The sequence below is a fragment of the Girardinichthys multiradiatus genome, chromosome 8, assembly GCF_021462225.1.
Source record: "Girardinichthys multiradiatus isolate DD_20200921_A chromosome 8, DD_fGirMul_XY1, whole genome shotgun sequence".
NCBI lineage: Eukaryota > Metazoa > Chordata > Actinopteri > Cyprinodontiformes > Goodeidae > Girardinichthys > Girardinichthys multiradiatus.
The window spans coordinates 16,396,765-16,410,831 of NC_061801.1; the positions used below are offsets into that span (position 1 = coordinate 16,396,765).

At 44.0% G+C, this 14,067-nt stretch overlaps 1 protein-coding gene across 2 annotated transcripts in view; it reads right to left on the reverse strand.

The window, feature by feature from the left end:
- Positions 1 to 14,067, reverse strand: part of ntng2b (netrin g2b) — a 107,360-nt gene that overhangs the window by 85,673 nt on the left and 7,620 nt on the right. For both annotated transcript variants that reach the window (XM_047372963.1, XM_047372962.1), the window contains exon 3: positions 2,192 to 2,835. In XM_047372963.1, the coding sequence (XP_047228919.1) occupies positions 2,192 to 2,835 (644 nt within the window). The remainder of the gene's footprint in view (positions 1 to 2,191; positions 2,836 to 14,067) is intronic.

Here is a 14,067-nt window from a genome sequence, read left to right on the forward strand (position 1 = left end):
CTGAATGAATAAATGAATGAATGAATGAATGAACGAATGAATGAATGAATGAATGGATGAATGAATGAATGAATGAATGAATGATTTAAATCTCGCCTGGTTTTGGGTCAGTTTGAAACTTTCCCAAAACATGCCCCTAATTTCTACCCAAACAATTCCATTCATCTATTCCTGCTTTCATTATTAAACATTGAACAACCCTTTTTATGCCCATGTACTTAAACTGTTGTGTCTCCGTTTAACTTTATTGGTAGTACATACCAGACCTGACAACTTAATTTTAAATAAAGAAAATTTGGAAAATAATTGAATATTACAGCCTGTTCCTATTGATTTCCACACAGATCATATAATCTATTACCCACATATAGAAACAATCATTTACACATTTATGTGTTTTATTCCCAATTATGACCGAACTGCAAACGTACAAGACGGTATAGGGACAAAATGACCAGCAACATCGTTGCCTTCTTCCTTGTTTATTAAAAATTATTTTGAGATACCTAAAACATTTTTGCAGTTTTTTTCATACATAGTAAGCCTTTGCTTGATAAAAGATGTAAACCTCTGTCAGCAGAAGAGCAAAGCACTATACAGGTCCTTCTCAAGAAATTAGCATATTGTGATAAAGTTCATTATTTTCTATAATGTAATGATGAAAATTTAACATTCATATATTTTAGATTTATTGCACACTAACTGAAATATTTCAGGTCTTTTATTGTCTTAATACGGATGATTTTGGCATATAGCTCATGAAAACCCAAAATTCCTATCTCACAAAATTAGCATATTTCATCCGACCAATAAAAGAAAAGTGTTTTTAATACAAAAAACGTCAACCTTCAAATAATCATGTACAGTTATGCACTCAATACCTGGTCGGGAATCCTTTGGCAGAAATGACTGCTTCAATGCGGCGTGGCATGGAGGCAATCAACCTGTGGCACTGCTGAGGTCTTATGGAGGCCCAGGATGCTTCGATAGCGGCCTTTAGCTCATCCAGAGTGTTGGGTCTTGAGTCTCTCAACGTTCTCTTCACAATATCCCACAGATTCTCTATGGGGTTCAGGTCAGGAGAGTTGGCAGGCCAATTGAGAACAGTGATACCATGGTCAGTAAACCATTTACCAGTGGTTTTGGCACTGTGAGCAGGTGCCAGGTCGTGCTGAAAAATGAAATCTTCATCTCCATAAAGCTTTTCAGCAGATGGAAGCATGAAGTGCTCCAAAATCTCCTGATAGCTAGCTGCATTGACCCTGCCCTTGATAAAACACAGAGGACCAACACCAGCAGCTGACACGGCACCCCAGACCATCACTGACTGTGGGTACTTGACACTGGACTTCTGGCATTTTGGCATTTCCTTCTCCCCAGTCTTCCTCCAGACTCTGGCACCTTGATTTCTGAATGACATGCAGAATTTGCTTTCATCCGAAAAAAGTACTTTGGACCACTGAGCAACAGTCCAGTGCTGCTTCTCTGTAGCCCAGGTCTGGGGAATGCGGCACCTGTAGCCCATTTCCTGCACACGCCTGTGCACGGTGGCTCTGGATGTTTCTACTCCAGACTCAGTCCACTGCTTCCGCAGGTCCCCCAAGGTCTGGAATCGGCCCTTCTCCACAATCTTCCTCAGGGTCCGGTCACCTCTTCTCGTTGTGCAGCGTTTTCTGCCACACTTTTTCCTTCCCACAGACTTCCCACTGAGGTGCCTTGATACAGCACTCTGGGAACAGCCTATTTGTTCAGAAATTTCTTTCTGTGTCTTACCCTCTTGCTTGAGGGTGTCAATAGTGGCCTTCTGGACAGCAGTCAGGTCGGCAGTCTTACCCATGATTTAGGTTTTGAGTGATGAACCAGGCTGGGAGTTTTAAAGGCCTCAGGAATCTTTTGCAGGTGTTTAGAGTTAACGCGTTGATTCAGATGATTAGGTTCATAGCTCGTTTAGAGACCCTTTTAATAATATGCTAATTTTGTGAGATAGGAATTTTGGGTTTTCATGAGCTGTATGCCAAAATCATCTGTATTAAGACAATAAAAGACCTGAAATATTTCAGTTAGTGTGCAATGAATCTAAAATATATGAATGTTAAATTTTCATCATGACATTATGGAAAATAATTAACTTTATCACAATATGCTAATTGTTTGAGAAGGACCTGTAAGCAAGAAAACATTTATCCCTCACCTGGCAGGAACCTCAATGTTGGAGATTGCGTAGAAGTACTTTAGCAGGTTGTCTCTCTGGACATAGGTGCCTCCGAGCGCAGGCCGCAGCAGCCTCAACCTCAGGTTGGTGAAGGTAAAGAAGTCCCTCAGTCCCTTCATACTTTCCATGCGGGTGTACAGGTTGTCCATGTTCTGCAGCCGGGGGCCTGCAAACACAGCAAAGCGCTCCCTCACCTCGAACTTCACGTTCTTGTCGTTCTTGGAGCCGACCCAGCGTGAGTACTGCTCAGTGCAAATGACCCGTGTGAGGTTTGTAGGCGAGAGTTCGCGCACTCGTTTGGGCTGCATGTTGAAGGCGTCTTGGCAATCGTCAGCATAGAACTGGTAGGGTTGCCAGGAACGCCCGTGGTCCATGGACTTATCCAGAACCATAATTGTGGGACGGCCGTATTCAAACGTGATCTGGACATCATCTGTGAGCTCCAGACTCTTGTTCCAAGACATGGTGATGTTGGCCAGCAGGGGCTCTGGGTGTCGACCCCAGGTTACTGTCTGCCAATAGGTGATTAGGCCGTTGCGTTCACGGTCCTGCATCAACTGAGGAGGGTGGGCCAGGTCTGGGTTGGAGGCATCACACTCGTCACTGCACAAGTATGGGTTCTCCTACAAAAGAGATTAAGACAAAGCAGCAAGGAAAGTAAATAACTAAAACTAATAATATTTTGATTAAGCAATTGACATGTATTAAAATAAGTATCAGTTGAAGTACAGAAAGCTTTGGCACTATTAGGTACAATTCTCTCCTCCAAGGCAATATAATCTCTAATTATACAAACTTGCTCCAACAATGTCCACAACTCAATTATGAAAGAATCTATTTTGTGTTCCTCCAAAACAAAAAAAACTAAGTAATGCAGACCCTGCCAAGCCACTTAGAAGGTCTGAAAAGTAAACTTGCTAAACAACACAGCAGGAAGTGTGAAGGTCAGGGGGATCATGCATCATCACCGTCTTTGCACGGGCAGCAGAGTGCTGCCACACTTTAACTCTAAAGAATTGATCCTCCACTTCCACTGATGCCAAGACTTTGAAACTGCTGCCCTGCTACACAAGCAAAAGTCAACAGGATTATTCACAGAGCCCCACAAGCCTCTTTCCATCTGCTGTAAGAAATGTCTTTCGCTCTGATTATAGATCTTCTTGTATGACCTGAAAAAAAAATCATCACCCACTTACTTATATTTGCATATTCCAAAATACATCAGGTCTGTTGCAATGCTAAAATCATATTACAAAATGGTAATCTAACTGCACTGTGGTCACAAATAAATTCACCAAATGTATTATATTCAAAAACAACTTTCTTTTATAAATTAAGTGTAACGTTCCAAATTCGGGTTACAGACGGGTGGCTGGAAAACTCACAAAGAACAGATTAGATCCAAAGTTCACATTGCTGACTGCTATCTGCCAGCTTTCTGAAACACCCATTCAAAACAGAAGTCAAAATATTTGCACAAAGAATTCCCAGAGATCTGCGCTCATCTCTCTTGGTGCTTAATTTGCTAAATTCAGCTCTGGTGCTGTTTGGATTGTATCATATTCAGAAGACTCATTGTTTGCCCCCAGGAAGCATTAATTACTTTGATAAGGGTTATTATTTGCTCCACTATTTATTAAAGTCATGCAGTCTGTCAGATGAGTCAACTCTTGTATTCCACACAATATTTTAATATCTCTAAGATTTAAATTCTCTCAACTTTTTAGTTGAGATAATTTTAGAGTTTCTTGTAACTAATAATAATTGCACACATTCATATCCTACCTCTATCGTAAGTCAGTTATATATTTTCACTATTGTGGTTTATTTTTGACTAAATCAACTGATTAATTAAATACAAAAGTAAACAAAAACAAATCATCAAATACTTGCTTCAAATACATGTTCTGTTTAGGTTTAGAATAATTTTCTTGACATTAATCCTGGTTTCTAGAGTTGCAGTAATTCATCCTCCTCTTTAATTTCCTGAGAAATAAATGGACGTTCTAATTTTACTACATTAGCATTAACAAGCTGTAGTTTACACAGAAAGTTAGAAGGAAAGTCTTAATTCAGAAATGTGGGCTTAATGAAAAGTATTTTTAAATCCTGCTTAAGGGTTGTTATAAACGAAGGCATTTTCGATCTAACAAATGAGTCTCATTGTTTTGAATGTGAATGTATGTTAGACTGCTGTTTTATTTTTTGTTTTTCACTGAGATGTTAGTGGTGTTGGCATCTAACATCCTTTTTTACAGGCAATGAAGCAACGGCTCTGCTGCAGAACATGAATATGCCGGCCCTGTGGAGCATATCCGAGGCAAGCCCAAAGAGGTAAAGTGGTGAGGATTATCGCCACCCATTGCTTTTCTACAACAGCTGACTACAATTGGGGCTGGACACAGGCTGCTTGAAAGACACAGCTGAGCAAGGAGTCACACAGATCACCAAGAACACCTTCCTGCTGCTTTTACATCAAGAATTATGATCGGCGTTGCTCCCTTCATAAGTTCTTCTTGATCTCCTATCTGTATTAGATACTTATTCAGCCAGACAAGAGAAGTGCAATTTGGTTTCATTATATGTTAACACCATGATAAAATGATCAATACATTTTATTCTTGCTTACCTACTAAATGATTTAATAGTGAAAGGAAATTTAATCAGCTGAGGAAAGTTGGTGGTACAGCACATAAATAAGCCAAATCAAATGATCAGAAGAATTAATTTCACAACATTTCAATTGATGCTCTTATTATTCACTTATGTAAGGGCAGAAAACATTAATATAAATTTCAAGTTATTGATACTGTTTATATTGCGAGTTATCATGCCACTGCAGCACAGCTAACTGCTATGGTAAGTGCAAAAATTAGTAGTTTATAATTCCCATAAGCCATTGCTTCTAAAGCACTGGGAATGTTTAGATACTGTTTATTTTATTGTGCTTTTTGGCAAACGTTTGGAATATAAATATCGTAGTAAGTGTGTCTAGTAGTTTTCAGTATTGCTGTTCCTGTGGACATTGCTTTAACACAATTTATTATTTTGCCATTTTAAAACAGTAGTTAGTCATACGGTGCCTAATGTTTGAGGGAAGTGAAAGTTTATCATATAGAGTGAAGACAAACATGAAAGCATTACCTTCCAACATCAGTATTTCTATTGAGCATTTATACAAAAGAAAGAGAAAAAAAAAAAGCATCATGTGCAACTTTTTGGACAGTGTGAAAAAGTCATGCAAACTAAAAAAAATTTACATTTAAATATTTTATTTTATGTACGTTAGAACTAGATTAATATGGGGATCAGTGAAGCAGCATTTGACTGCATTAATTTTAAAAGTGATTTCACCCATAATTTGTATTTGGACCCTCAAACTCAAACCCCCTGTGGGCATTAAAGGGTGCCTGTAAATAGTTCCCTTTCACCACATACATGGAAAATGGAGGCAGAAATCCGCAGGGCACTTTAACATGCTCAAACCAAAGCACACACTAATGAGCCTCCCAGAGATCTGTTTGCAGTGCAGGTTTTGCATGGGAATATCAGTATTGCAACATGCTGAGCATACAGATGGAGAAATGCTGTGGGAGTGGCCATGAAGTCCAAAACTTTGTCTTTTTGCAACTATTGTGAATTTCAACTTTTTATCGCCTCCTTTCAGTTCTCCAGAGGCTGAGCGGTCAATTTTCAAAAGATCTGGGTGGAGTATCACATGAAACAGCAGTTTCTTCTTTATGATGTAAGCTCTAACGTGAAAGCAATACTGCATTATATTGATGTACTGTGCAAGCATAGATCATGTGTCACTGCTTCTTTGCAGACGTTCACTTTTTCAAATCCAGAGCCAGTGAGAAGCGGCAACGGTTTGGCTGTTCGGCGGGAAAGTGAGCAGTCACTCAAAGCCAGTCTTGCGAAGTAATACCAAAAGGAAAAAGTTGGAATCCTGTGAGGCTGAGATTATAAATCATCTGATTTATGGTGACAACACAGAGTGGGAAAACTCTAAACAAAAGCAAACGCTGAGGTGGTGCTGTGGAAATCTGGGATTATAATGTATGTGAAAACACAGCTGTGATGTGACAGTATCTATATACTGCAAACTACAGATGATACATCTTGCTTCACATAGCAGGATTGTTTACTACCTGATAACTCAATTATACCTATTGCAGCAACTCAGATAGAGATCACTGCCAGCACAAACACACTTAGGATGATAATCTACCTTGGATGCAAACAACTGCAAACAGACAAGGTAATTAGAATCAGATGAGGAAGATTGTTGCAGATGTCAGGAGTGAGAGTTGCTGCTCTGTTGGAGGTCCAGCTGCCTTTGCGCCCTCAGTTAGCGCACCTCCCGACCCTGCACCAGACACATGTTTACACACATGGAAGCACAGATTAGTACGCTGTTGTTCTGGAAATGACCCGCGACCCACAAATCCGATTAAAAATAACCGCACTGTCATCCTGTCCCAGATAAAGAGCAAACTCCTTCCAGGTTAGCGCTCGTGCTCTGATAGAGGAATACACAGAAGGTTTGTGCAGTGGTTTTGTGCACAATGAAGCCACACAAGCAGCGATAGAAATGAAGACCGATGCAATATTTTTTTTTCTTTACACTTTGTTGGTTGTGTCAAACAGCTGCATGCTGCTGCTCATCAGTTTGCGCTGACCTCACAGAGCCCTTCAGGATTAGCTACAGTAGTGGTGATATGTACAGTACAATAATAGAGGCTGAAAGATTTTCATCCCCCACAAGAGCCTTACACGAGGCTATGTTTAAGCCCTTTGTGCACCTTGTCCTCCTTATCCCACTCCGCCGCCTGCCACTGCGTTGTCCCTGCTCCCGGCATATCTGCGCCAGGATACGCACAAACTCCCGCAAACACACTCTCTCTGTGTGATCCAGGCCTAATGCTGCAGCAGGTGGCCCATGTCGCTAAGCCCCTCCAGCAATTATCCTCGTTGGGCTCTTGCCTCCATCACAACAGCTGCCATGATGGCCCAGTGATGAGAGGGTTTCTTGTTTTGACTTGTGGGATGACATTGGGAACCTAAACAATAATGCACCTACAGTGACTTCCAGAAGTATTAAAAACCCTCTAAACGTTCCCCATTTTGCCACCTTACAAACACAAATGTCAATGCATTTTATTAGGTTTTATTGTGATTAACCAACATCCAAATACATGATTTTGGTTTTGATTGTGTTCAGCTCCCCTGAGCCAATGCTTAGTAGAACCACCTTTCACTACAAATTCAGTTGTTAAATTCTTGCCACTGATTCTCAGTTGTATGCTGGTCTGGACACTGATTGGGTCATACACACATGGATGTGCTTTTATCTTTCCACCATAGCTTTGGCTCTATGATTGTCAGGCACATCTGCCCTGACCCACCAAACCTTTAAATCTCTTTTAAAGGCACTGTTACTACATGGTATTCAACTCAACCTGAACTGGACTCCTGCAATATTAATTTACTGTACTGCCTTTTTTCCTTTATATTAAGGTTTGTGGTTGCAATGTGACAAAATTTGAAATAGTTTAGGGGGTGAATACTTTTGCAAACATATAGTAAATTGCTTTTTTGGCAAATTTGTCTGTAGTATCTGTGCAATAGCTGTGATTGTGAGGATCATGCTCTTTGACCTCTTAAAGACTACCTTTCACAAGTAAACTTGCCACTACGAGTTTTATTACTTTAACAAGAGTGAAAAACAGAAGTAAGTAAAGCACTCTGCCCAAATGTACTCGTACTCGTACTTGTCGTCTTCCGCTTATCCGGGACCGGGTCGCGGGGGCAGCAGACTCAGCAGAGACGCCCAGACGTCCCTCTCTCCAGACACCTCCTCCAGTTCCTCCAGGGGGAGCCCAAGGCGTTCCCAGGCCAGCCGAGAGACATAGTCCCTCCAGCGTGTCCTGGGCCGTCCCCTGGGCCTCCTCCCGGTGGGACGTGCCTGGAACACCTCCCGAGGAAGGCGTCCAGGAGGCATCCGGTATAGATGCCCGAGCCACCTCAACTGGCTCCTCTCGATGTGGAGGAGCAGCGGCTCTACTCCGAGCCCTCCCGGATGGCCGAGCTCCTCACCCTATCTCTAAGGGAGTGCCCGGCCACCCTACGGAGGAAGCTCATTTCAGCCGCTTGTATCCGAGATCTCGTTCTTTCGGTCATGACCCAAAGTTCATGGCCATAGGTGAGGGTAGGAACGTAGACCGACCAGTAAATTGAGAGCTTTGCTTTTCGGCTCAGCTCTCTCTTCACCACAACGGACCGGCACAGCGCCCCCATTACTGTGGCAGCCGCACCGATCCGTCTGTCGATCTCCAGCTCCATTCTTCCCTCACTCGTGAACAAGACCCGAGATACTTAAACTCCTCCACTTGAGTCAGGAACTCCCCTCCAACCTGAAGAGGACAAGCCACCCTTTTCCGGTCGAGTACCATGGCCTCGGACTTGGAGGAGCTGATCCTCATCCCAGCCGCTTCACACTCGGCTGCGAACCGCCACAGCGCATGCTGTAGGTCTTGGCTAGAGGGGGCCAGCAGGACCACGTCATCTGCAAAAAGAAGAGACGAAATCCACTGGTCCCCAAACCCGACCCCCTCCAGCCCTTGGCTGCGTCTAGAAATCCTGTCCATAAAAGTTATGAACAGGACCGGTGACAAAGGGCAGCCATGCCGGAGTCCAACATGCACTGGGAACAGGTCCGACTTAGTGCCGGCAATGCGGACCAAACTCCTGCTCCACTCGTACAGGGACTGGATGGCCCCTAGTAAAGGGCCCCCAATTCCATACTCCTGGAGCACCCCCCACAGGACATCACGAGGGACACAGTCGAATGCCTTCTCCAGGTCCACAAAACACATGTGAACCGGTTGGTGAAACTCCCATGAACCCTCGAGCACCCTGTAGAGGGTGTAGAGCTGGTCCAGTGTTCCACGGCCGGGACGAAAACCACACTGCTCCTCCTGAAGCCGAGGTTCGACTATCGGTCAGACTCTCCTCTCCAATACCCTGGCGTAGGCCTTACCAGGGAGGCTGAGGAGTGTGATCCCCCTGTAGTTGGAACACACCCTCCAGTCTGCCAGTCCAGAGGCACTGTCCCCGACCGCCACGCAATGTTGAAGAGACGTGTCAACCATGACAGCCCTACAACATCCAGAGACTTGAGGTACTCAGGGCGGATCTCATCCACCCCCGAAGCCTTGCCACCGCGGAGCTTTTTAACCACCTCGGTGACTTCAGCCTGGGTGATGAAAGAGTCCAACCCCGAGTCCCCAGCCTCTGTTTCCACCAGGGAATGCGTGATGGCAGGATTGAGGAGATCCTCAAAGTACTCCTTCCACCGCCCGATAATGTCCCCAGTCGAGGTCAGCAGCTCCCCACCCCCACTGTAAACAGTGTTGGCAAAGCACTGCTTCCCCCTCCTGAGGCGACGGACGGTTTGCCAGAATCGCTTCGAGGCCAACCGGTAGTCCTTCTCCATGGCCTCACCGAACTCCTCCCAGGCCCGAGTTTTTGCCTCTGCCACAGCCCGGGCCGCAGCATGCTTGGCCTCACGGTACCCGTCAGCCGCCTCAGGAGTCCCACAAGCTAACCACAGCCGATAGGACTCCTTCTTCAGCTTAACAGCATCCCTTACTGCCGGTGTCCACCAACGGGTTCTGGGATTGCCGCCGCGACAGGCACCGCAGACCTTAGGGCCACAGCTATGGGCAGCAGCATCGACAATAGATGCGGAGAACATGGTCCACTCTGACTCTATGTCTCCAACATCCCCCGGGATCTGGTCGAAGCTCTCCCAGAGGTGGGAGTTGAATACATCCCTGGCCGAGGGCTCTGCCAGGCGTTCCCAGCAGACCCTCACTATGCGCTTGGGCCTGCCAGGTCTGTCCGGCTTTCTCCTCCTCCAGCGGATCCAACTCACCACCAGGTGATGATCAATGGACAGCTCAGCCCCTCTCTTCACCCGAGTGTCCAAAACATGCGGCCGAAGGTCTGATGATACGACAACAAAGTTGATCATCAACCTCCTGCCTAGGGTGTCCTGGTGCCAAGTCCACTGATAGACACCCTTATGTTTGAACATGGTGTTCGTTATGGACAATCCGTGACTAGCACAGAAGTCCAATAACAAAACACCACTCGGATTCAGATCGGGGAGGCCATTCCTCCCGATCACGCCTCTCCAGGTGTCACTGTCATTCCCCACGTGGGCGTTGAAGTCCCCCAGCAGAATAATGGAGTCCCCGGGAGGGGCACTATCCAGCACCACCGACAGGGACGCCAAGAAGGCCGGGTACTCTGCACTGCCACTCGGCCCGTAGGCTGAAATGATAGTCAGAGACCTCTCCCCAACCCGAAGGCGCAGGGATACGACCCTCTCATCCACTGGGGTAAACCCCAACACAAGACGGCTGTGCTGGGGGGCAACAAGCAAACCCACACCAGCCCGCCGCCTCTCCCTGTGGGCCACTCCAGAGTAGAACAGAGTCCAACCCCTCTCAAGGAGATGGGTTCCAGAGCCCACACTGTGCGTGGAGGCGGGCCCAACTATTTCTAGTCGATATCTCTCGACCTCCCGCACAAGCTCAGGCTCCTTCCCCCCCAGCGAGGTGACATTCCACGTCCCTAGAGCCAGCCTAAGCATCCGGGGATCGGGCCGCTGAGGTCTCCACCTTCGTCTGCCACCCAATCCTCTTTGCACCGGTCCCTCACGGTTCCCCCTGCAGGTGGTGGGCCCACTGGGGGATGCCCAAATGTATTTACATGGAAATTATAGTTTTTTACATGCTGTCCTATTTTTCATCTCTCTTCGTGTTATGATCATTTTTCTCCACTCAAAACATTTTGCTGTGCTCTCCTGTTCCTTTTTCTCCTTCCAGTTTCAGAAGTTTCTATTTTATATTGGCGGCAAGGGGAATAAAGGCAGCCGCACACAACAAAATTTATTATGTTTTGAGGAAACATCAAACAGAACGACCTTCCCATTAAAAAGGCCACAGAAGGGATGGGAAAGGGATATTGCTTTTTCACTTATGATGTCTTTCCATCATACTGGAAGTTCTTTTTGAGGCGAATGAATGTGGTTTTTCTGTTTTCTGTTGCCTGACAAATCTGCACATACATGGGGGGGAAATCCAAATATGAGGGTATCCCTAACCAAAAAAGGTTCTTTCAATTGTTTAATTAATATAAGTATATGACTCCAAACATTTGGCACCCAAAGAAAGCTCTTTATCTTTTAAGGACTGCAGTTGTGAAACAAATGTGAAATTTAAACACAAAGACAGCTGCAGACTGAAACTAAATAAGAAACAAAGCAGCATAAATGGTCATAAATGGCGAGAGGCAGAAGAGCCTGGACAGTTCGCCAGTCAATCACAGGGCAAAAAAATAGAATAAAATAAAACACCTCAGGGCAACTTTGAGCTGTCCAATAACGTTACATGCACATTTTAGGACTGTGTTAGGGTGCAATAGTACCCAGAGAAAACCCTCTCATGCATGTGGAGAACATGCAAATTCCAAGCATAAAGGACCATAATCCATAATCTTCTTGCTGTGAAGTAACCGCACTAGCAACCGCGCCACTGCACAGCTAATCATTTTTAAAGCAAATGTATAATATGTGTTTAAGATGTAGCCATGAAATTAGATAAAAATTTTATCTGAATTCAGGAGGAGCAAACGTGAAAAAAGCGTCACAGATGGATGAGGTCAGAAGTTCTGCACAAGTGTAAAAGAACAGATTAATAAGACACAGATTTAACAGCTGATTGTAGTTTAGTGGGAATCAGAGCAATAAATACTCAATAAACAACACTTGATTTAGCAAATGTAGCAAAGTATTTACTGTTTCCAGTAGCAGTTGAGCAGTTGCCACCACTATCAAAGTTTAATCTAATTTATTTATTTTACCAGCAAATAATAAAAATAATTGATTAAATTTCTACGATTTCTGGGCTGGCAAAAGCTTTAAGAGGTCCAAGAAACTGGCAACAATTCTGGTGAAAATCCCTCGAATAAAAACTTTCAGTTTTTATTTGCAGGATTTTCACCCTCAAACTGATTCAGTGTCTGTTCCATTGAAACTATAAAATATGCATAAAAAAATCAAATAAAGGCTTTATCTCAAACTCCTTTTTAACAGCATGTCACCTTTTGCTCATTTGGCCATTTTCTTCAGATGTCATTTCAACCTGATATATATCTAAACTCTGGCATGGCTGTGGTATATTTATGAATAAAGTGCAATATAATGTCCTAGGATTTTGCTTTAATTACCTTAAAAACTGTTTATCAGTTTCTTGTGAAATGTCTTCCCCAGCACCAAACAGCTCTCGGTGCGTGTAAATGTATCTTAGGTGTGCGTTTGCGTGGGCAGGTGTTGTTTATGTCTGTCTATCTCTCGGTGTGTGTGTGTGTCTGCATGTGTGTGTGTGTTTGTGTGTGTGCAAGGAAAGAAAAAATGTTTACTGTAGGCATGTGTGACTGGAGGAGGAGGAGGAGAGAAGGACAGAGCAGAGACATCGTGCTGCTCCGAAGCAGCAGCAGCTGAGCTCATCCTGCTGAAGTTCCCACAGTTGGACCTGGACATGGTATTTAAAAAAACTTAGCTTAGACTGCACGTACAGCAGATGCACTTTTCTGGAAGAACCACATTTTTCAGCACGGTTGCTGTTTTCTCAGCAAGCACTCAAGAGCTGAATTCAGGGAAAAGCTGCTATATTTTATTGATGTTTTTCAGCCTAAGCCAACCACAAAGGATAAGCAAGAAAATGGTTTTAGGGGTTTAAATCAACTGAGCTGTGTATTGTGTAACAGAATATTAAATGATTTCTTTAAGTGCAGCACACTTACAGTATTTCACTTTTTATTAGAAGGCATTATTGTTCTTGCTAAAACACAGCAGCTACCTTAGAGGATGTCACTTAACTGCCATCAGGTTTAATTAAAGTACCTCATACAGCCTAAAGTTTGTCATTACTTCACCTAGAGATCTACACCTCATTTCCTTGCTACTCTGAACCCCTGACATTTTTCAACTTTATCCAACTGACATTGATTAAAATGACCTCATCTTTACATCAATGTAATACAACCTTTAAATAATAATTTTGAGTCCTGTAATCATGTCTTTCTGAATCCATTAAGGCCATTCCCCTGCCATATGTTTCCAATGTTCCTCTGCCATTTTGGCACAAAGCTGTGCACATTATTATGTCGATCTATTGAAGCTGGGTTTTCCCAAACAGTTCTTTTCAATATTTTTCATTCTTAAAGGGATCTCAAACCTTAATCCTTGAGGGACAATATTTTGCAACTTTACGATGTTTAGTTGCTTCGACACACCAGAATCCAATAATAATCAAATAGTAACAAGTCATTAGGAGACCTCTTTAGAACTTGATTATACGCTAAGGAGTTAATTCAGTCATTTGATGAAGGTCAGTGAGTCAGTCAGTCATTTTCTACCACTTATTCCATAGTGGGTCACGGGGGAGCTGGTGCCTATTTCCAGCAGTCTATGGGCGAGAGGCGGGGTACACCCTGGACAGGTCGCCAGTCCATCGCAGGGCAACACACAAACAACCATGCACACACTCATTCATACACCTAAGGGCAATTTATAGTGACCAATTAACCTAACAGGCATGTCTTTGGACTGTGGGAGGAAGCCAGAGTACCCGGTGAGAACCCACACATACACAGGGAGAACATGCAAACTCCATGCAGAAAGACCCCCAGTCAGGAATTGAACCCAGGACCTTCTTGCTGCAAGGCAACAGTGCTACCAACTGTGTCACCGTGCAGTGGGAATCAGGTGTGACAGGTACATC